A 24,323-nucleotide genomic window follows, 5' to 3' on the forward strand; every position below is an offset into this window, starting at 1 on the left:
GGTATCGTGCACTATCCAGTAATTACTTAGCAACTTTCAGTTAAATTTTCATCTAATTGTCAATTGTATTTCTCCCCACAAATCCCCAGGTGTTCTACAGAGAAGATGTAAGACTATCCACACTCTCGTTTGGGTGAACGTCTTGCCTCTCAATTTCCTACCAGCCTTGATCTTCAAGTTCAGCCCAAATTTAATGTTAACTAAAAGGAAAAACATTTTATTTTTATCCCTTTATCCCTCAAAAGATGAGATAAGGATACATTTTTCTTAAATGAAAGGGAGAAATAGAAGACAGTTTTGTATCTATGATACATACTACTGCAGTAAATTTCAACCATCGTCACCAAAATAGCAATATTATCCAACCTCACACTTATCAGGGAATTTCTGGAGATTTTTTCCTAATATGATCAAAAATGAAAATGCCCCAAATCAATTCCTTTAACCCAAGACTGTTTTTTCCCCCCCTTTTTCCTACATTGCACGAGTACTGATAATTGCCCCAGACATTTATGTCATCAGGACATGAAAATCAAAACTCAACTTCTATGGAGCTTGAGCTTTCACTTCTTTAATACCTGTGCACAAAACACAAAAATAACATGAATGAAGAAAACTCACGCAAAGGAAGTTTTCATTATCTTTCATTTGTAAAAGAAAAATTATCAACAAAAAATTAAGGAGGAAAACTCCCATTTTTAAGCACTGACACAAATGCAATGCAAAAGTTTCCTCTTTATTGTTAATATAGCTATATTTATTTAATGAGCTCAGAAAGGCTATGGTCTGCTCTAGAAAGTGGGAGGGGAAGGAGATGAAGGTTCATGCTAAAAATAACAGATGAATAAGTGATACATAAAAAAGATGACAAGTACATTCCTACCACACCCAAAACTCTTAGAAAAATATTTTCTGCCGTTTAGTCATTCGATCACAGTATTTGGTCATTTGTCCATTTCTAGGTTGGTCCTAAAAGATAACTAGTTTTTCCTTTCTGGCAGAGTAAGTTGAAAAACTCCCATGCAATATTTTCCAAGCACTAAAACCCACCTCCGCAGAAGAACCCAGCTAGTGACACAGAAGACACTGAAGTTAACTGGTAGTTAGAAAAACCAGCCACAGGTTTAGAAAATCCGTTTTGTTTTGTTCTTCCCTTTGAGATATAATTCACATGCTAGAAAATCCACTCACCAAGTGCATTCATAATAAATACATTTCCCATCAAATCAAGCTGAAAAATCCAAGTTATGAAAAGAAGTAAATTAAGGATTAATTTCTACTTTGCACAAAACCATTCATCACACGGTTCCTTAGCAAGTGAAGCACAGTCTGATTCACTAAAGTCTTACTGAGAGGCTTGATTTGGTTAGGAGCACAGATTTGTGTTCAAGCTCTGCCACTTGACAGCTGTGTGACATTGGACCAATTCCCTCACCTCTCCCAGCGTCTAACCACTCATCCGTCAGGTGGGTGATACAGACAACTTGACAGCACGGAGTTACTGCAGAATCATACAGGATCCTGGCCTGAGATAGGAGCCTTGAGAAGTAGACTCGGAAACCATGAGGATGGAGAGCGAGGCAGAAGAGAGGATGTTCCTTGGGAAATGAAGGAGTGAAGCCTGAAGGAAAGTAGCCAGGAGCTGGTGAGGGACTGGGGTGGGGACCAGCCCAGGGAAGAGGAAAGGAGACATAGATGTGTCCACTCACTACCTGGAACCAAGTACCAGAGAAACAGATGGGGAGAAAGTTACCCACCCTTTGGGAGCTCTTATTTCATACTAGGAGCAACCTTATACACAAAGGGATAATTACAAAACAATGTGTGAGATAAAGAGAGACCCTGAGAATTATGGGAGTATAGAAAGGTGCCTGATGGCGGCGTGGGAAAGGGGGTCAAGGGCAGCTCCTTGGAGGAGCTAAACCCTTCATCACAGACAAGCAGGGGTGAGCCTGATGACAGGGGCAGGTGGGATGGGGCAGTCTGCATGTGTGGTCTACATGGGTCCTCTCTGCCTGAGGGAAAACCCAAAGAAAGAAGTGGAACCTACAGGAAGTTTGGTGTTGTAGCTAAAGGTCGAGCTAAAGGGAGAGGTTGTCGGGGACTTTATCTTGTAAGCAATGGGGGGCCACTGGGGGATTTTTAATCCTGGTAATCCCATGGTCAGATTTGCTTTTTAGATGCAAACCTCTCTGACCTTATGCAGAAGAGGCATCTGAGGAAGGGCAAAACCGGCAGCCTCTGCATCCTTACAGGGAAGAGAGAAGACAGTCCTGCTTACACCCCTCATCTCTCACCACCTGCATATCGTGTGCTGAAAATTCAAACTGCCAGGGTGACCGCAGCATTTCAGAGTGCTCTGCCTTGGCTCATGCTGACCCCTGGCCTGGAATTTCCTTCTCCATTCCTCTCCTGATTAACTCGTCATCCTTTAAGAAGTAATGCAGGCATCCCTCCTCCAGGAAGTCCTCCAAGACTACACAGGAGGCTAAACTTCCCGTGTATCTTCCACAACACTCTGGAATATCATCTGCTCTGAATTCATTCTATTATGTTGAAATTATATGCTCAGCTGTCTGTCACTCTGCTAGACTGCGAGCACCCTGAGGGCAAAGACAGCATCTTCGAATTCCCAGTCTGCACCCTCGCCTGGCCCAGAGTCTGCACTTAGTAAACGTTCGCTGAACTAGACTGAATGTTAATCTGCTGCCCTCGGCCCGTCCACCACGTCCCTGCGGCCTGCTGAAGGAAGGCTTGTCCTGGCCCAGCTCCTCCGTAATCTGGCCTTGTCTCCCTCAAACCCGCTTCTCGAAAACCCTCCGATGCTTTATTGCCCAAATGGCTTCCCCCCACGCCTCTCAGATCACATTTTCCTCGAGGCTTTGTTCATTTTTTTTCCCTGCACCGCAGTCTCCGATTGTCTAAGTTCAATCCCTCCTCTTTATGATTTTCAAACTTGAATATTGAAAATGAAGCCTGCGGTGGTTCACAGAACCCAGTGCAGTCCCAAACCCACCCGCTGACAGTTTGCTCCTCCCAAGATACCACCTCCCTGCTCCCCACATCCTCCCTCTCAGCCTCACTAACCCCAGCAAGTGAGAAAGGCCCAGAGAGTGGGGATGGGGAGGGGGAGATGTCTGGGAGGAGGCCAAGACACGCCCTTAGGGGGGGAGGTTTTGTCCTTGTTCACTTGTTTAAAATAACAAACGGAAAGGAAAGGAAAGTACTAACTGGACTTAATTTACAGCTCTTTCTCCCTCAGGACTTCAACAGGAGTCCAACATGTGGACGGTCTGCTCCACGTTGGATACGCCCAAATGCAAGTTGCATCAACCTGCCCCACAGAGTCGCCAAAAGGCCCAGGGACAAGCCCGCACGATGGCCGCTTTTAGGCAAAGCATGTCCCTACACAGCCGTTACTACTGTGATAGTGTCTTTTTATCTGGAAAGGGCATTGACAATGAACTCCTCTGCCACAGCACTTCAAAGAAAACCTGTTCCAGAGACTTTCCTCTCACGTGATGTAATATGCACTCTCAGTTCAGCTGTTACAAGGCTGTAAGTGACTATATCTGAGTTTCTTGGGATCTCTGGGGGAAAGCGCTATGTAAATAAATATTTTCTATTATGTAAAATAAAATATAGTGAAGTTGAGATTTTTAAATGGTAACTGGATAAAGCACAGCTCAGTACTTTAGAGAAAACTATATACTTATGGGATATGTAGGAGATCAGGTTCTTACTGATCTTGATTTGTAAATACCTTTGCCTTTGTAGCATCACAGAACATTCTCTAGTCCAAAACGATCTCATAAAAGCAATTCTAAGCATGTGCTTGTTTCCCCCCTTAATGCTTCATACTCTCTGTGTCTGCAAGTAAAGAGCTCTCTTCACAACCATCTGGCAAAAGAGTTAAGGACAGTGGGTATAGCAAATATAACTCATGTTACCCACCGCAAGCCTTCTGGGAAAACATAGATAAATTACAACCTTAACAATTGCCAATATGGTAAGGAGAATATTTTCAGGTGGAATGTCTAAAGATCAACCCAAATTGTTTCTTACCAGACATTCAGAAGTGTAATATGAGAAGGTGAATGTGTGCAGGGGAGGGGAGTAGGGGAAGGGGTGAGAGCAAGGGGGATGGGGGAGGGGAGAAGTGAAATGAAAAATCAGCAGTATTAGGACAGTGTGCTTAAAATAACTGATGTAATGATTCTGTCAAAGAATGCATAATGGGCCACAAGTAATAATTACCCTTTCTTTAAAAAAGCTTCTCTTGGTACTTCCCTGGTGGCACAGTGCTTGAGAATCCTCCTGCCAGGGCAGGGGACACGGGTTTGAGCCCTGGCCTAGGAAGAGCCCACATGCTGCGGAGCAACTAAGCCTGTGAGTCACAACTACTGAGCCTGTGCTCTAGAGCCCGTGAGCCACAACTACTGAGCCCGTGAGCCACAACTACTGAAGCCCGTGCCTAGAGCCCGTGCTCCGCAATAACAGAAGCCACCGCAATGAGAAGCCCGCACACTGCAACGAAGAGTAGCCTCCGCTCGCTGCAACTAGAGAAAGCCCGCGCGAAGCAGCAAAAACCCAACGCAGTCAAAAAATTAAAATAATTAATTAATTAAATTTAATTGAAAAAAAGCTTCTCTTCAGGCCAACCGACTACCCTAGACCCTTGGATTTATGTAGGGATTTATGTGAAAGTAATTCCCCCCTCCCAAGAGAGAACAGCACCACTTTTGACATCATAAATTAAGCATTTACCAACTATGAAAAAAGAAATAAAGTTACATTTAATGAAAATTTAAATTTTTAAAAAATGTTTGCTTGGACTTCTTGCAGCCATAAAGAGAGAAAGAAAAAGGAGGGGGTGGGAAAAAAGGCCAGGAGCATCTCAGTGTTGCCCAATTTCCCTTTTCTCTCCCTGGACCTAAACATTGGACAACACACAAGGACCTGAAAACTCCAAGTTGGGCATCCCCTCCATTGGACTAAAGTATGACTTTGAATTTAAATTGTAGAGAGCCAGTAAAAGTTAAAACCATACCTTTTCCCACTACAATCAATATGAAATTTTTAATTGGGGCACTTGAATCCATGAGTTGCATCTCTGATGACAGACTTTCAGATCCTGGAAATTCAGGACCCCAGGGGAGATGTAGTACAGAGAAAATGCAGGAAAAGCTATTTCTCCTTCTCCTCAAGCTTTCTGATTTGTCGTGTAAATGTGACACAGCATCACATCGCTACATGCCCCAGACAGAAAGCTGCGCGGTCGGGACCTGTCTCAAGACTGGCCCTCTTCCCAGAGATGAACAGGGTGAGGCTTCTGGGCAGAAGCAGGCCAAGGGCAGAGATGTGTCTGTCCCCAGAAGCTGCGTCTTGTCAAAACCCCCCAAACCCTTCCATTCCCTCTATTCTCCTTGGCAGTTTCAACTTCCCTTTCAGTTCCTTGGAAACACTATTTTGTAGTTTGTTAGCTGGCACTCCTGAAATAAATAGCATATCCTGTTTCAATTCAGGAGCATAGGAAACTATCTTTAATATTCTATAAAATTAGAGAAAATGATGTACTCTGAAAAACATTTTCCATATAAATTGTTAAACTTCTGTTGTGTTACTCTGGGCCAGGCCTTCATAACTGCACATCCAGATCAGGGCCATTCCACCACCCAACACTTTTCCCTACTTCAATCTGCCCCTCACCAGCATCACCACCGCCAAGCCACTGCCAGATTAATCTTCCAAAGATAATGCATTCATCACGATTTTCGTCCCAACTTAAAAACCTATATTCTCCCTTAGATCTAGAGGCTATAATAAACTTTATATCCCAGGGTTATTTTTAAGACCCTGAAAAAGCTGCACCAGTACCTGTCCCACCAAACCACCAGCTATTCATCACTTCCTAGCCCACACCTCTACTCCCATGTGCTCAGGAGCCTCAAGCAACCACTGTTACTCCTACGGTTGACCCTTGAACAGTAAGGATTTGAACTGCACGGGTCCGCTTATATGCAGATTTTTTTTTAGTAAATACTACATACTACAGTACCACACGATCGTGGTTGGCTGAATACAGAGGGCCAACTATTATAAGTTATACACTGGAGGGTTGGAGCCCCTAATCCTTGTGTTATTCAAGGGTCAACTATACCTCCAAATTGTCCTACCATGCGCCCCGCTCTCCTCCCAGCCTGGATCAGCTTTCATACCAACACACCTCTTACCAATTTTTTAAGGCCATATTCTTCCAGGAAGTCTCCTCCATCTCCTCTAGATCACAGCACAGCTCAACCCCTGATGCCTCATAGCATTTGATGACTATGCTAGTTGGTACTAACTTATACCATTCTAGAATATTCTTTAGTTTCATGTTTATGAGGCCTGCTTTCTAACTAAATAATACATTTTTTAGAAACAGGGTCCATATTTTATAATTATTTTTATATTTTGAAGCTATAGGCGTCTGTTAGGCACGTCAATATCTGAAGATGGACAAATAAGCGAGAAGGAAGAATTGGGAAGGGAGAAAGACGACACCGGATATCAGAAAAGGAGAAGCAAAGATGGATCCAGGTATCAGCAGAAGATCTGTCTCAACTGTGCCATCATTTAGAAATACTTGATGAAGGGGCAAGAGATGGGAATTACTTGGTTATTTTACTACTGCCAACTGATAAAGCCCAAATTCTTAGTGTAACACAAATATATCATTTGAATGCATGCCTTTCATCAGTTTATTTACAGCCAGAAATTTCTTTCTACACATTCTAAGTTCTTCATATATATGCAGGCAGAGAAAAAATTCTAAGCAAGGTTAAATATTCAAACACAAATAGAAGACTGATAATGTACTGTTTGATTTGTGATTTAAGTCAAACGCTATAGGGAAAATTCTTTTCTGATGGGGTGTCCAAATTGTTGTATTGCCATGGAATTTTTTTAAAGAACCTGGTCTCTCTATAATAATTTACAAAGTAAAAAGAATGAAAAATTCAGGAACACGCCAACCCATCTTCGCCCTATCCCTCTTCAAGTTCCCAAATCATCTGACACTGATTTTGAAGGGACTGTAGTGGATACTGTTGTGCACCACCAGACCTCCCTTTCAAGACAGAGGCATTCTTTCCCTTAGCTGCTCATGGCTCAAGAATGGGAACCCACCTCCTCTGAAGGCAGCTGCTTTGACCAGTAGACACGGCATGACATGGCATGCCTCACTGGAAGCAAGCAATTCTGAATGGCCACCCCAGCTCCCAAGCCCCCTGTAGGATCAGCTCAACACAATTCAAAGAGCCCCTCCTTAATCCTGCTCCCTCACTCCCTTACTCCTGAGAACAGTCCTAATAAAACTCCTCACATGCAAATCTCTACCTCAGTGTGTTTCCCAGGGAAACTGAATGAAGAGAGGGGTGCTAGAAATTTCACCGACACTTGTGTAAGTGCTCAGGGTGTCTGAGTAAAGGAAAATAGAAACTAAGCTTCTCCCTCTCCTCTAAAATGCAAACAGCATAGAAAGTAGCTGTTTAATTATTATGTGAATGTGGAGACAGGCCAAAGAAAGCATCTTCCTTAGCACCTTATCTGTTATCAACAGAAAAAACAAACCAAAAAATCAGTGGTTTTTTTCTAATCCACAGACACAGGAATAGCTGTATTATACCAAACTACTCTTTCACAGCCATCTTCTGTATTAGAATCATACGTGTCTAATCTTCCAATAGTTTTATCATATAAATTTTGTTCCGAAAGTGCCAATATATGAGAGAATCATCCAGGCAAGGAGCTACTCAACACGAGGGAACAAGATTTGGTCACAAAATGTTCCAGTGTACATATACAGCCACCAGAGGTTGCAAAGCGCATCCCATCCCTCATATGACAGAAGTCCAGCCATTAAGTACTTGAACCAAAAAGCCACAGAAACTACTCCCCGCAGAGGTGTAGGAACCAGCTCCCCCGTCTGAGTTTGCCCTGAGTGACATAAGCAATGGGAGGAAACCCTTGTAAATGTACCTGGTTTTCTATGGCTTTCCTGTTCTTCGGGTCGCTCACCACAGACAGCTGTAACTCTGCCATCTTCTTCATCTTGCTGTCCATATCTATCTTCTGAACGAGGTTTCTGGTCTGGTTCTTCAGCAGCCGGACTGTGTCCTCTTTGCCGTGTTTCTTTGCGAAAAGGGATGCGCAGGCCGAGTGGATGGCAGTGACCCAGTTCTCCAGATCTGTCTGGCTGGTGGCCTAAACATGGGGGGGGGGGGGGGAGGCGGGAAGCAATTTGGAATTGTTTCACCACGAAAGTGTTCTCCAAAGTGGCAGGCTGGGCTTGAATATGTAAAACCCCAAAGTACCTTCACTTCATAAGAACTGTTTAATTTTAAAAACACACACTCAACACAGGTCCACAGGCTTCCTTTACTCCAGAGGGCCCGTGAGAACATCGAGGGTGTCACATGGCCCCAGACAGAATGGGAAGACAAACTGCTGATAGGATCAAGCTGTACACCAGCAACAGGGGAGTGATAAGAAAACCAGGGTATATCCATGCAGTGTACATCATGCTGCTCTCTAAAAAGCCGTTTATCGTCATAATTTTAACAGGATGAGAAGATATTAGGGCTAAAATGTTACATTTTGAAGCCTGGATATGAAATTTCATCTATGGTATGGACTCAATTATGAAAAATAACAATAAAAGAACATTTCGGGGAGGACGCAATAATATTAAAATAGTCGTCTGTGAATATTGGGAATATGGATAGCAGTTTTCTTTTTCTGCCCTTCAGTACCTTCAGACACAATGACCATATAGTATTTTCATATAAGAATATTTTATTTTAAAAAAAGTAAAGAAAGTCTGAACAAAGCAGAATGGGCAAAGATGTATGATTCTAAGCAGGCTGAAATGCACGTTCAGTTTCCCCTGATGCCCAGAAATAACCACACACGTTCACACCACGAGGTTAATCCTCCAATGACCTGTGGGATCGTACAATGGGAACTACTGGGAAAATTTCTTAAAAACTAAGGATATTTTTCCTGAATCACAAAATAAAATATTCATTTCATACTTGCCCCGAAGTCCATGCAGATTTAATCCAATGTATTTACCTTTCCTACAATTCATATGAACACCAGTTTGTTACTTTGCTTTAAAGCACCACAGAAAGTTCAAATAAACCTTTCTGTTAAAAGAAGGAAAATCAAATCTTAGGCCCTGACTCTTTTCAGTCAGGTCAGGTTGAGGACAGCAATAAGGCTAGGGGCCCAGGGCGTTTACCAGGTTAGTGCTGGGAAATCCTATTGCCCAAAACACTTCAGAGAATTCTAGATTCCAAAGAATCTAGAATCAAAGGGGTCCAAAACAACTATATTGTTCTACAGGGGCCCTGGGGGCAGCCAGGACCAAGTTCATCAGAGACCTGAATCCAGGACCTAGGAGGTTTTCCATGAAGCTTCCAGCCAGGTAGAATCGATAGCTCATGCTGTGTCTACACCAGTACTGGGTTTGGATTCAGAGGCATTTCAGAAGCACACTTCACTTCCTGGCTCTCACCCCCACTTCTCTGGAGTTAATTAATAATAACAACAGTCATAATAGTTAGAATTTCTTTGGCACTTAACACATGCATATCCTATTGTTTACCCTTAAAACAATCCTAGAAGCTATTATTATCCTACGGATTGAAGGGTCTGAAGCTCAGAGAAGCTCAGTTAGTGTTGCAAGATGATGTGCAGAGTCAACGAGAGCACCAGGAACCACACCTCAGCCTGACCCCTCCTTTGCTAGAAAGATGCTAAGAATCATAGCGTAGATAACCTGAATCTTCACGTCCTAAGACCACTTCCACAGGGTAATGAGACCCTATAGTATTTGTCAATGAGGGTTTTCCTGAAAAGCTTCTTCACTTCCACTGGGATTCTTGGGAAGAACTTAAGCCTCTACTGTCCATTTTCTCTGGGTTTTCACTTAAAAACTTCCACTCTGGGAACTTCGGATCTTGTACTCACTAGATCACGGACTACTCCAGAACAGGATCGTAATTTTTCTCTCTTTGTATCCTGAAGAGCAGCCCAGGGGCTACAGCCTGGCATTTCATGGGCGGGCACCCAAGAAGTGCTTGCTGGATGAATGACTGCATTTGCAATGACCCTGCGGCACCTGGCAGTCAGCAGAGGCCAATTCTCTTGCTTAAACCTTAATCCAAAGTCTGACAGCTTTTAGTCTATTTCAAATTGCTAAGTTGTGCCTCCTAATTCTGGTCCTTCTCATCCTAGCAGGACACAAGCCATCGCCTCCACCCTCCATTTAGAAAGCTCAGCAGATGGGCATCATCAGAAAATCTACAAACAACAAATGCTGGAGAGGGTGTGGAGAAAAGGGAACCCTCTTGCACTGTTGGTGGGAGTGTAAATTGATACAGCCACTATGGAGAACAGTATGGAGTTTCCTTAAGAAACTAAAAATAGAATTACCATATGACCCAGCAATCCCACCATTGGGCATATACCCAGAGAAAACCATAATTCAAAAAGACACATGCACCCCAATGTTCACTGCAGCACTATTTACAATAGTCAGGTCATGGAGGCAACCTAAATGCCCATCGACAGACAAATGGATAAAGAAGATGTGGTACATATATACAATGGAACATTAGCCATAAAAAGGAACAAAATTGGGTCATTTGTAGAGACGTGGTTGGATCTACAGACTGTCATACAGAGTGAAGTAAGTCAGAAAGAGAAAAACAGGACTTCCCTGGTGGCGCAGTGGTTAAGAATCCGCCTGCCAATGCAGGGGACACGGGTTTGAGCCCTGGTCTGGCAAGATCCCACATGCCATGAAGCAACTAAGCCTGTGCGCCACAACTACTGAGCCTGCGCTCTAGAGCCTGCGAGCCACAACTACCAAAGCCCGTGCGCCTAGAGCCCGTGCTCTGCAACAAGAGAAGCCACTGCAACGAGAAGCCCGTGCACCGCAACAAAGAGTAGTCCCCGCTCGCTGCAACTAGAGAAAGCCCGCGCGCAGCAACGAAGACCCAACACAGCCAAAAATAAATAAATTTATTTTTTAAAAAAAAGAGAAAAACAAATATCGTATATTAACGTATATATGTGGAACCTAGAAAAATGGTACAGATGAACCAGTTTGCAGGGTGGAAATTGAGACACAGATGTAGAGAACAAATGTACAGACACCAAGGGGGGAAAGCGGGGGGAGGGGTGGGGGTGGGGAATGAACTGGGAGATTGGGATTGACATGTGTACACTGATATGTATAAAATAGATAACAAATAAAAAGTAAAAAAAGAAAGCTCGGCAGTACCTGGAAAAGGTAGACATCTCCAAAGGAGTTGCTGAGGCAGAAGACATTTTCCTTCTTGGGATGTTCTGGGACGGCCTGCACTATGCTGTCTTCTGCAAACAGGGCACACCGAGGGGCACTACTCTGATCCATGGAATTCTTCCCGTAGGTCTCATAAAACAGCAAGGTGCATCCTGTGAAAGAGAGAAGTACTGTCCTTATCACATGTCCCGAGGATCTATCTAGGAAAGGAATGAGAAGTAAAGGATACGGACAGACAGAAGGAAGGAAGGAAGGAAGGGGAAGGGAAGGAGGGAGGAAAAGAAAGAGAGAGAGAGAGACAGAAAGAAAAGAAGAGAAGAGAAAAGAGAAAAGAAGAGAAGAGAAAAGAAAAGAAAAGAAAAGAAAATGACTGAATGAGACTATTTATCACAAAAGGAAATTCTGGTATCCAAATTATGCTTAGTTGTGTTAGCATCAACCCAGATGAAAATGAGATGTTTCTTATAATGGTAATAACAATACCAAGCATTTATTGTTGCTTACTCTGTGTCAGGAATTCTTCTAAGTATTTCACATGCTCTGGTTTATTTGGTGCCCAAAGCAGCCTTAGAAGGCAGGTGCAGTTATTAGTCCCATTTTACAGATGGAAAGCCTGAGAGTTTACACCACTTTGCAGGTCCCATAGCTGGACTGCAGTGGAGCAGGATCTGAACCCAGGCACCCTGGCTGCAGAGCCCTCCTTCATAACCACAGCACCAAACTTCTTAGGAGACCTAAACGCAGGAGACAGAAGAAAACCCCATATTCATTAACTAAGCGAACTTCTACACTTACAATGTGGGGTCACAAGAAACTGAGTTTACCTGGGGCACTTTGCCATTTGTGAGAAAGTACCCAGTTTATTCTCCAAATGCCACATAGAATAACTTAATTTTAATATATTCTCTTATCTCACAGTGATAGGAAATATTACTACAGTCTTGCTAATTTAGACTGAGAGGAAAATGAAACTACACGTCCCTGTATTTTAAAATATTACCCTAAAATGCCACTACATATGCTTGCAGGTACATAGCTTTCCTCTAATAAGCTAATAAGATATTGTAGGCAGAAGTCACTAGGGGTCTGTTTTGATAATTTGATAGGAATACTTTCTAATGAGACGTAATTTTTAAGCAAATTCTAAAATGCTCACAAGTATGTTTACTTGTTGAATATCCCTTTAAACTTTCAACCAATCAACATTTTTGAGCACTTCTCATGTGCTGATGAATGATATGGTACCATCATGATATGGGCACCATCCCTTGCTTTGAAAATATTGGGCTGGCCGAAAAGTTCATTCCGGTTTTCCCATGTTACAGAAAAACCCAAATGAACCTTTTGGCCAACCCAATAGTTTTCACACTGACAGTTAATGAAGCAGTAGCCTGCTTTCCCCTGCATTGTAAATGGATGGGGTCCACTTCATGGCTGCTTTACCCTACTACATTATGAGTCTTCATTCATAAAAGTTTACATGTTTTGAAAACTATCTCATTCTTACCAGTTTCACTTCTTCCAGATCTTAATTTGGACGAACAAGTGTATATAATGGAGCCCAGCGTAGCACAGAAGCCAGGAGAAAAAAAATGCAGGACCCTAGCTCAAGACAGCACTTTCTCCCTCCATGGTACTTTCTGATCTCAAGAAGCACTGAGCGATCTCTCCTCCCACAATCAAAACTCACCCAAACACAGAAGCTGTGAGAGCCTCTTAGAACAAGGGAAAGGAGAAAGAGGTTTATGGCCAGAGCTACTGCGGCAGGTCTGAGCCTGTCTTTTCTTCCAGCCACTAACGGACTTAGAAACAATCCCCAAATCTTTCCATCAGGAAAAGCCTGTGCGACATCCCATGACCATGGGACCCGAGGACAACAGAGCAACCAGCTCCACCCAATTCCAAATTCTTTCCAAAGGGTTAATGTTCACCTCCCAGCGCCCCTAACACTGAGCTCCCAGGCGCGGTGGTTTGAATCGCAGCATCTAGAGGAAATGAACACGATCTTGGGCAGATGCCAGAACACTGCCAACCCTAACACCCCCCAACGCCCCACCCTGACAGAATGCAGCTCTCCCGTGGAAGCGTGAAACCAAAACAGGACATTTCGCTTTAGAACCAGGCCAGTGTGTCAAACAATTTGCAGAATTTTGTTGCTATCGAATTTAAGGAACAGGAAATCAGTCATAAGTCTATTACATCGAGTTTAACTTAATCTGCACCTCTGACGTGGGGGCAATGAGGCTGATGGAAAGGGGCTGCGCGCCTATGTCAGCAAAGCCTCCTGTGCCCACCCCACCCCCCAATGCTGTGGCCGTCAGCCCTGCCCAGCCCACCTCCCCCAGGAGCTGGTGTCAGCCTGGGCAGTTGTCAGTGGAAGCAAAAAGAGAAAACAGATCAGAACAGCCCTGGAAGCACAAGAAGAGAAGAGGCTGTATTACTAGAAATATCACCAGTGAAAGGAGAGAAATTAGTCTCGGTCTCCCTTCAAATCCACCTTCTCAACCCACACTCATCCGTCCTTCCCTGTCACGGGCAGAATGACCAGCATCTTAAACTTCCTTTATGAACACCCCTCCTGACCTTGGTTATGTACTGTGTGTTTTGGGGGACAGCTTTAACCCCCTTGCCAACTATTCTGCCCAGGAAGTTCCCTGTGAACCGCACGAAAATCCACTCATTGGAAAATACAGATGGAAAGCAGAATTACCCTTGTTAAAAATTTATTACATCCTCCGAACCCTAAAAAACATTTGCGCCCTTAGCATACCTATACATTCAACGTAGGTGGGCAACCAGACGGTTGGCTGATAGCCGCTGTCTCTGAAAAACACTGTTTCTACTTTAGTTACATAGAAACTCCAAGGATAATTTAAAAATTCTGCTTAAATGTACGTGTGTGTGTATATATATACACATATATGTTTTTAACTACGATTAAACCATATAGTTAAGTCCAAATATTACAACTTGGATTCTAAGCCAAGAAAGTTGAATTCAACATATTGAATTTCCAGAGGAAAGAGGTGTAGAAAACCACATGGAAAAGGTTATGCTGGGAAAAAAACATCTCTATCCCATGCCTTTCCTTGGCTGCAAAGGAAACAAAGGGATGTGTGCTTTATAACATTTACCCCTACAAAGCACCCTTTATCCACGGGTCTTCAAGTGTTTAACCAGCAAGGGCCCAGGAAGGACTGTGGATCTTACAGTCGTCAGAGACAAGTCAGGACCATCCCTGCCCCCGAAGTCAGCAACCAGAAGTTCCCCGGGTAGCTGCCAGGATGGAAGACAGGGTCTTGGAGATGCCCTCTTCCAAACTTAAGTGATCCCTGCCTGAACTTCCCCCAGGAAGCCTCCAACACTCTGGCGTTGCACAAATGTCTCCAGTAGCAGGGAACTCAGGAAGGCAGTGGGTTTGGGTTTTTTTTTTTCTGTTGTATTTTTTACATTAATTCACAATCAGCTTGTCTTCCAGTTATTAGTCCTATCCCAACCTCAGATGAACCAGAATAAATTCAGTGTCTCTTCTACAAGACTGACACATCCTATGCATGACACATTCTAGAATACAGTGCACCCATTCTAAATACCGCACGAATGGGATGCCAGCTTCAGGCTTTGAGTCACAAACAATTCTAGACGCTCATTCCCCTGAGGGGACATTTTTCACTCCCTTCTTCAGCTGGAACTTTTACAAGACCTACTGGCTCGTCTATGAACAAGTCTCCTGCAATATCCTGCACCTGAGGAGAGAAACGGCCAACTCTGACCAGGGCAGAGGCAGGGGGCAATGATGGAGCTGCAGACGACATGACGCCTCTAATGATGTAGCCAACAACCGTGTGTGCTCTGTAAATCCTATTTACTTTCATTTTAGCCTCATCACAGCGGAAACCCATGCTGAATGGCCTGCCAATCAAACCCTCAAATCTTTTTCACTCGTAATACTTTGCGGCTATACCTCCCTATCCTGTACTTGGGTAGCTCTTTGATTATTAAACCTTAAAGCATCACTTATCCCTTCAAAATGTTATCTTGCTGGATTTGACCCATAATTCCAACCTTTCAAATCTCTTCCGTCATCCAGTAGAAAACCCCACCTCCCCAGTACACCCAAACTGGGTAAGCGCTTTGCCTTCCTCAGCCACAAGGTATCACAAGGATCCAAATCCAGAAGCTGGAAAAGAGGACTGCATCCGTGTGGGATGCTGGGTCTTGGGTTTTATAAACCCTCCAGTTTGCTAGGGAAAGGAGATGAGATGCCTTCACGGGTGCACCTTTCCCAGAGGGGCTTCTGGGTAATTACCAATTGATGCCAGCTCCCCAAGGCTCACAATTTCTAAATATGGGGAGCGCCGCAGACAGCTCCGGGCCTTTCACACTCGCTGGGTGCAGATGTGATTTCTGTTTCTTCCTTCTCCCATGACAAGGAAGGGTGGTGGCCGCTAATGAGGTTTGACTTTGCGCACCACACCAGGTTCCACTGACAATGAGTCACAGGACAGCTGTGAAGAAATGCCAGAGGCTGTGGGGCTGCTCTGTGCTCACATCTGTATAAATCAACATGATGCTGACTCAGAGCCTTAGATCACTTCAAATAATCTATCCATCCACAATGAGCAAGGCGATTATAATTTTTAAATGGCAATGCTTGTGAGAAAACTTTTATCGACTTAACAAAGCAAATGCTTTCTCCTATTTCCTCTGCATCAAAAAAAGAAAAAGAAAAAGCATTTGTTGGTGACGACAATTAAGACTCTCAGTTCATAAAGGCGAGGTGACACAAATCAAATCATGCAGATGAAATTCTTAGTTGTACAAGCTGGGAAGGATACCTCTTTGGAGTTTTGAACATGCACAGAAATTCACGATCTATATTCCAAATAACTAAACTACGTTTGGTAACTTATTTGGGGCTCCCCTCCCACCCCCAGATGCAGGAAAAGTATTAAAGAATGGTACAGAAATACCTATAAAATAATGAGCAATAGTTATTAAATTCAATCATTACTTATGAGAATGAATAATGTATACGAATGTTAAGTGAGCCATATTATACAGGTTTGAGAAGGTATTTGTAGGAAAGCAGGCTGGTAGATTCTGGATCAGATGCCTTCACATGAACTCAGGTCAACACTGCACTCACTGACACTTCCTAGGAAAGAGGACAGCGGAGGAAAGGACCCCAGGGGCTCTCTGGGTGGTGACGATCACTTACCTTTAAGTGTCACCCAGTACTGTTTCCATTTCCTCCGAGCCACCAGCTCCAGCTTCCTTTCCTTCTGCAGAGTGACGAGGGGTTTGAAGAAGAGCCACCCGGCTTTGCGCACCACCCCCTGTTCCTTCTCAAAGAGCAGGTCCAGTTGCTCCAAAGAGCTGAGCGAATCGCTGCTGGATTCGGCGGTCTCTGAGGACGTTTCGAGGTCCTCCGTGTTGGTCCTGCTCGTTTCCAGCTCTCGCATGAAATTCTCGTAAATGTTCTGTTGGAGCGGATCGCTGCCGATCGCGTGAGCGGATTCGCTTCTGTGGGACAGGATCTGAGCCGAGCCCCCTGACCACAGGGATGCAGATGCCTGGGAGGGCCCCTGCATGTCCACATTCAGCCCATCCGAGCGACTGTCAAAGTAGTCACTGCCCTCCTTGGATCTCGGCTCCTGTGAGCAACACAGATGACCACCCATCAGAGGTTACACATGACCAAAGCACCCCTTCCCCAATGCGGCATACGTGTTAATAGTGTGGTTTGCTAATACTACTGCTGCAAAGCAAGATTCTTTTTTTTTTTGAATGCATCTTTAATCACCAAGTCTGCAAATCAGAGAGAATTATATAGAAACAGTATTGCTCAACCCAACGCACAGCCTGTGGAATCAATGCTTAAAAAACGTAAACCAAAGAACCCGGACTATCCTAAATCTAACCTACAGTTAGCATCAAAAAATGGACTAGGATATTCAAAACACACTAGCGAAGACTTCTGGACTGATATTTCTTTGCTAATTGTGAATCCGTATCTTCCGGGAAAGAGTTCATGTTCTTGCAGTCTTGTTTTTCTTCTGGATCATTCTTAAGCTAAATTAGAAAAGCACTAGTTCCAGGATCAAGGAGGGTGTGGTTTTTATACAAACTTTTCTTCCTCTCCCCACAGTGAACAGTGTCTCAGCTTCTCACCCCCTTCCAAGGTCTAGACATTGAGATCTCTAGCATCGTAGTTTCCCTCTTTGGATAGTGAAAACCACGCACCTGGGGCTCCTTAACCACAAAGGGTAGTGGTTAGCAACTGCAGCTTTTACTTCGTAACAAATATTTTTTACTTTGGGAATTCTTTCATGAAAGGAATGTACTATTAATTCATTCACATTGTTTTATTTGAACACCTATTTTATTTTAAGCACTGGGAATACCAAAGCATGATTCTTTAATATTTATTCTGCCACAAAATCAGACACAGGCAGTTCTAAATAAAATTAATATTTATTCTAATAACCGCTGCCCCCCTGAGGACAACATGCACCGAACAGTGAATTGGCCGTGTACAGAGATGAAAACACAAAGGTTTCCTCTCACGTCTAGATTAGAAGTCTAGACATTCAAGAAGAATAACTTGCATAGAGGCCATTCATTGGTCAATAGCAGTAAGGAAATTTTTCAGCAGAAAGTGAGCTAATTTATGACTTAAAAGACACTGACATTGCAAACTTACAGCTTAGATTAAGGTAACTCTGCAGAGAGACGCTACTCATCTACTCAGAGGCTAGTGGGTTTTCCTTCTCCATTAAAATAAAAAGGAGGGAAAACAGGATCAAGGACCATTGACTAAAGACCTTATTTTGAATATTCCCCTGTGTGGAGGGGTTTTCTTTTCAGAAACTTCATCCAGAAATCAAGTCGCAATTAGTTGCTATATTTTGCAGGAAAATCATCAATAGAAAAGTGCTTCTAAATACCCAAGGGCTACAAGCAACTGAGCCCCAAACACAGCTATTACTAATGAAAATATTATCTTCCGCTCTCTTTATACTATGTCCCATAGTCAGATTTATTTATACACTGATGCTTAGCTTATGCAAGAACAGAGCAAATAAGCCAGCTGCAGTGAGTCACTTGGACAGGAAACTTTCAAAATAGTTTAAGGTTTTTTTTTTCCTTTTCAATTGTCACTTTGTTGCTCTTCAAAAGTTCTTAGGAGATGAAGGAATACTTCTCATTTAGCTAGTATTGACATTATTTCAGCTATAAATAGGACTCTCTGACTCACAGCCCCAAAACACTGGGATTGCCTCTGGTACCCAGCTAGAGCTATAATGGGGTGTTTCAAACCAAGCGGAGCCCTGCCAGAGAAAGGCATCAAGTGGCAAACTTAAGTGTAACCTGTTAGCACTCCTGACATTGTTTCTCAGAAGGGGGAGACTTAAGTCACAGCGCTTTTAAATGTTCAACTGGAGCAAAGCAAGACAAAATTTCCTCCTTGACAAATGGAGAAAGATCGCATTTTAGCATCCATAACTGATTCTTATACACAGACATGAACTTTCCTGGTCTCTAATAAATTTGTAAAGCTTCCTATCTAGAATCCTAATAGCTAGTGACTCATTTTCAGGCTAATAGGAAGGAAGGAAGGAAGGAAGGAAGGAAGGGAGGGAGGGAGGGAGGGAGGGAGGGTGGGAGGGAGGGAGGGAGGGAGGACAGTTCCTAAATAGTCTCAGCTGGATTTCCTGATCACTGCGTTATGGGCGTGAAACTAAGGTGCTATGTTAGACATGTACATAAAGAAGTCTGATTTCCATTTCCACCCCTACTGAATAATCTTAAACAATGGATAACATAACGATGACAAGAGCATTATAGCAAAGAGTAGAGAGGAATTCAAGAGATGTCACTAAATTCCTTTGGAGCTAAAGGAAAACTCTTATCACCATTCCTCACTCTCTAGGAAAAAGTACCAAATTTACCACGTCATTCTTCATATGCTATTGTCCTTTTCACAGTAACGGCCACTGGTCCTCTGCAGAAATTCCCTGTGACTATGTAGCCCTCAAAGGGCAGTGACAGCCTAAAATTAAGATGGTCAGAAAGCCGGAGTCTCTGTGTCCTGAATCTCCTCTGTAAGAAACTCTGCAGTAGTAGTCACTGCTACCCCTCAAATATATCTGGTCCTCCACTAGGGTACACGGCAGGACCATTCCCTACTCCCCACCCCCCTCCCTTGGAGTTAGGCAAGGCCATGTGACTTGCTTTGGCCAATAAATGCAAACAGAAGTGAAATGTGTCACCCCTGAGTGGGAGCTTCAAAAGCCAACACACGGTTCTTTCTCCCTCTGCCACAGAGGCTTGCGGTGTGCCAGATGGTAACTGCTCTGTGGACCTGGGGTCCCAGAGAGGAACAATGCAGACCAGAGTTGCAGCTTGAATAAGACATAGACTTTGCTTGTGCTAAACCTCAGAGAATTGAGGGCTTTTTGTTACCTCCGCATAACCTAGCCCACCCTGACTGATAGAATGGAAAGTTTACCCAGGACAGGAGCAAGGCCTCACAGGTCTCAGCAAAGCTGCATTAATATGAATAGTTTACCAGCATCAAACACATGCTCTTCTCCAGCACATGTGTGTTCCCTCCCCCTCCCTCTAGCTTTAAATAGTGTGATATTCTTTCTCAGCTATGTAAGTTTTTCCACTGATTAATCTGCTTTCAGACTCTAACTCCCCAGAGTGGTTGAAAGCCCTATAAAAAAAGGACTGCTCTTTTTACATCACTTTTTTCTAAAAAGTCAAAACAAATATGTCTACCCATCATAGGAAGATTTTCCAAGCCTAAGCCCTGCTGGCATACAGAAGTCTGTGTGTGTAAGAGGATAAGCATTTGGTCCTTACTCTACTATACTGTCACAAACTTTGCTCCTATGCACTGACTACATTTTTTAAGGATCCAAGCTTTGTCTTCACGTTCAATTGTAAAAGAAAAACAAAGGCCAGAGTTCCCTGGTGGCCCGGTGACTCGGGTTCAATCCCTGGTCAGGGAACTGGGATCCCAGGAGCTGCATGGTGCGGCCAAACAAAACAAAAAAACAAAAAAGCAAAGGCATAGCCAATGGAAGTGGCATACTTACCAAAAAAGTACATCTTGCTCACCTTTATAAATTGTCAAAATTTGACACAAGCAAAACTCAAAAGCTGCCTTCATAGGCCACTTTTCAAAAATACAAGATAGTTTATTATCTTAATAGTCAGTAACCCCAAAGTAATTACTAGTGGCTATCAACAGTACCTTGGCCATGTGGCTAGGTGGGAAAGGCACACCTGTGAGCTTTAGCAGAAGTGGCTTTGGCCCTGGCTTCTCCCCTAACGAGCCATGTGTCTTCAAACTCCTTGAACATTAGTTTCTTCATTTTAAAATGAGGGGGAGTCCTTTCTAGCTTTCAAATTCAGATTCTTTGATTGTAACCAGTCTGTTCTTAACTTCACAGGCTTACAGATCATCCAGTTAAATCTTTGGATGATACAGACTTGAAGGAGGTTCACTTCCCAGGGTGGCTGGGCAGCAAGGTCCTGCATGGGGCAGAATGTGGTCAATTCACAGTGGCAAAGGGTCTGCTTTGGACCTGAATGGAAACGGAATGAGACACAGCAGAGCCGGGTGTAAGCCAGGCCACAAGCAAAGATGAGAAACATGCAAATAAGAGATGTGGAGGAACAGGCTTAAGGGCCACAGCAGATGAGAGCTGAACACCAGTCGACAACACAACACTTGCATCAAAAAGACGGGAAAGCTGTCTGTGTGGGACTGCGGCTCCCCAGAAAGTAGGAGTTCTCTCGCCAATTATGCTTGACTGCTGTCAGTTGTTTGGGAAATGGCAGCTGAGAAAAAAAGGTCAAAGAAATCTCTACTATAGTACTTAGCAGTTTAGCATGAAGAAGTAACAAGTAAGGAGGGAGCAAATGACTACATTCAGGGGTATGAAGAGTTCTGTAATAGGACAACAATCATGTATTCTTCGTCTCTGTGTAGAGGAGGAGAAGAAAAGGGCACAAAGTACAATTTGGGGGCAGGGGGGCATGGACCTTATACATAAGAAGGAAATAACTAATGGTAAATTTTATAGATCTGAAACAATCTGCTCAGGGAAGTTATTTTCTATCCCTAAAGCTCTATGCAATTTTATAAGTATATATCTATCTAGGATGGTTTAAATGCAATTCTACTAGAGACAAACTGGTCATTCAAATTTCCTTTAACAATCTGACTTATATTGAGTTTAAAAGAAAAAACCACTTTCTCCCTTCTATAAATAATTAAAAATAAAAACAAACAAACAAAGAGCAAGCAACTGAAAACCTAGAAATCTCGTTACCTAAGGAGGCAAACTATTACTTTCCTTCCTGATGTCGAAGTCATTTTGTTTCCCCCATTCAAACTTGATATGCCCATTACAAGGATTACTGTCATCATCATGATTCTTATTTTCTCAACATCATCATACTTTTGCTATTCCATGTACTTAGGTCAAGATGTTTTCAAAACTGTTAGCTGCCCCCGTGAGGAGGTGGTGAGATTATACATATAGATAGATCACCCACTTTTTTTTTCCCCATGTACCAACTGAACAACAGGAATTTTAATTTCTCCAAAGTAATATCGCGCTCAGCAAGGCTACTCCTCCAAAAATGACAACGATCTCTCTCTCTTCCTTTCTGTTTAGGCTTTAAGAATGAGCTCTAGCAAAATACTCAGATAACCAATTCATTGGGGAAGTCTCTCCAACACTGTCCTTTCTAAGAACCGTTTGGCCAGGTCTTGGGATGCGGCCTGTGGGGTTCATACCAGAGTCCAGGAGACGAGACTGGACAGAATCCGGGAGACTGAAGTCGAGGGTTAACAGTGAACATGCACATCTGAAGCAAAAGGAAAAAAAGAAAACACACACACACACACACACACACACACACACACCTGCAAACAAGATGTGCCATGTCTTAGGCTAAACTCTTCACTCTCACGAGCTCATTTAAGCCTCAGGACACGCTCTGCAGTAGCTTCTGCTAACTTCCCCATTTTGCAGATAGAAAACTTAAGAGCATCTTTCCTGCCGCTCCAAGCCTGACTCACCTGGAGTCTTCTTTTCTTTCTGGAGAGGCTTCCCGTCCAGTCGCTGATGCGGCGCATCCTGGCTTTCAGGGTGTCCTTCTTGGAGGGCTCCTCGCTCAGGGCCCTGGACTTGCGGCAGGGAAGGGTGAAGGATGCGAACTGCCCGGGCTCCCCGCGCTCCACGCGGGCCGGCACGTCCATGTCGGAGGCGAAGGAGACGCGGGCGCTGAGACTGGCGCGCGGGCCCATGTAGTCGTCGGAGAGCCGCAGGGACGCGGGGGCCAGGCTCCCCAGGGTGGCGTCCGGGTAGGGTTCCCGGAGGGACGAGAGGGAGGCGCTTTGGCTGAAAGGCTTTGGAGCATCCCTGGGCGGGAAGCCGGCGTGGAGGCCGGGCTGGGGCTCCGGCTCCGGTGTGCCGGGCGCCGCGAAGGAGCCCTCGGCCTCGCTGGCCTCGCCGGCCGGGCCCCAGGGCGAGTCGTACCAGGAGGACTCGGAGCTGAGCGAGCTGCCCTTGCTGGAGCGCGGGCGCGCGGCGGCGGCGGGGGAGGCGCGCGGGCTGGGCGGGGAGCCGGCCGAGTAGCGCAGCAGCTGCACGGGGCCGCCCGAGGCCCCCGGGGCCGCGGCGCTGTGCGGGCCGCCGCTGTGGAATTCCACCCGGAGGCAGCCGTCCAGCTTGCCCAGCGTCTTGATAAGCACCCTGGGGCTCTTGCGGTCCTCGCCGGGAGGGGTGGACGCCACGCTCTCGTCCCTGCCGTAGCAGTTGAGAAGGTGCCCATTGCAGTCCCTCGAGGCCGCGTGGTTATCCGCCGGTGGGTGCCCGACGTAGTGGAAGCCGTTCTCGGGGGAGAAAGCAGCATCGTTGCCCTGGAAATCCGATCCCGAGGCATTTGTCCTGTGCTTGGAGTAGGCACTGCCTTTGGAGACTTTGCACGAGGGGCCACCCGGTCGGGATGCATAAGGCTGATTGCTCTTGAAGTGAGAAAGGCAGCTTCGGGCCAGCGACCTGGACTTGTACCCGGCTCCGCTGCTTCCGTGACCCCATCCGTGCAATGACTTGTCATCCTTCGCATGAAGGCCACGGATTTTCAGGGAGCGAGGCTTTTGCTTAGCACCAGTAATAGTATTGCTATGATTTTTAGATCCTTGAAGGGTGTACTGACTCTCGGAGTTCCCCATTTTAACCTAAATTAAGAACAGTAGAAGCAGTAAGAGTCACGACCTAAATTACCTTCCACTATGACAGAACTTTCTAAAAATACGTTCTTCACATGACAAAGGAACCAAGCAACTTCTTTCTGAACCTGACACAACTCAGAGACGTAGGGACAAGAGTGACTTACGGAACTGGTTCTCCTCCTAAAATGCAGGTCACCAGCCAGATAAACAGTACTGCCCGCTCCTGTGCTAGTGATTTTAAGCACACAATCTGTTGTCTGATGTTAATTCAGAAACTGAACGGGCATAGGAATCAGCTTAAGGCAGAGACCTCCTATAGGCTTGGTATTGGGAGGTTTTGAACCAATGATTCTTGAAGAGAAAAATGAGGGAAAAATATCTTTACTCTGTCACTCCAATATAATGATTTTTCAGTGACCACACAGATGTATTTTCATTATACATAAGCTACTGGAAGAGCTCATACCATACCCCAATATAAGTGATTACTGCTGAAAAATGACCACATTTGTAATAACATGACTCTGGGTACATACTATGTTGGAGCTTTCATGTACCACACAGAGTAGGATATCGAAAAGGATAAGGAGTAGAAGTTCTCAACAACTAAACTGAGATGGAAAAAAGGGGAGGAAAACACAAGCTCTCATTTGGGACAGAAAAACATTTTAATGAAACATCTCTAGAGCTTTTCTAAAGACTTTA

The 24,323-nt window shown here is 44.3% G+C and overlaps 1 protein-coding gene across 6 annotated transcripts in view; it reads right to left on the minus strand.

The window, feature by feature from the left end:
* The window catches only part of TIAM2 (TIAM Rac1 associated GEF 2), a 228,390-nt gene that overhangs the window by 81,678 nt on the left and 122,389 nt on the right, over positions 1–24,323 (minus strand). For all 6 annotated transcript variants that reach the window (XM_061207503.1, XM_061207507.1, XM_061207502.1 and 3 more), the window contains 4 exons: positions 22,464–23,624; positions 16,578–17,013; positions 11,336–11,508; positions 8,023–8,247 (listed from right to left, as the gene is read on the minus strand). In XM_061207503.1, the coding sequence (XP_061063486.1) occupies positions 8,023–8,247; positions 11,336–11,508; positions 16,578–17,013; positions 22,464–23,618 (1,989 nt within the window). In that variant the 5' untranslated portion in view covers positions 23,619–23,624. The remainder of the gene's footprint in view (positions 1–8,022; positions 8,248–11,335; positions 11,509–16,577; positions 17,014–22,463; positions 23,625–24,323) is intronic.

The sequence above is a fragment of the Eubalaena glacialis genome, chromosome 12 (assembly GCF_028564815.1).
Source record: "Eubalaena glacialis isolate mEubGla1 chromosome 12, mEubGla1.1.hap2.+ XY, whole genome shotgun sequence".
Classification (NCBI taxonomy): domain Eukaryota; kingdom Metazoa; phylum Chordata; class Mammalia; order Artiodactyla; family Balaenidae; genus Eubalaena; species Eubalaena glacialis.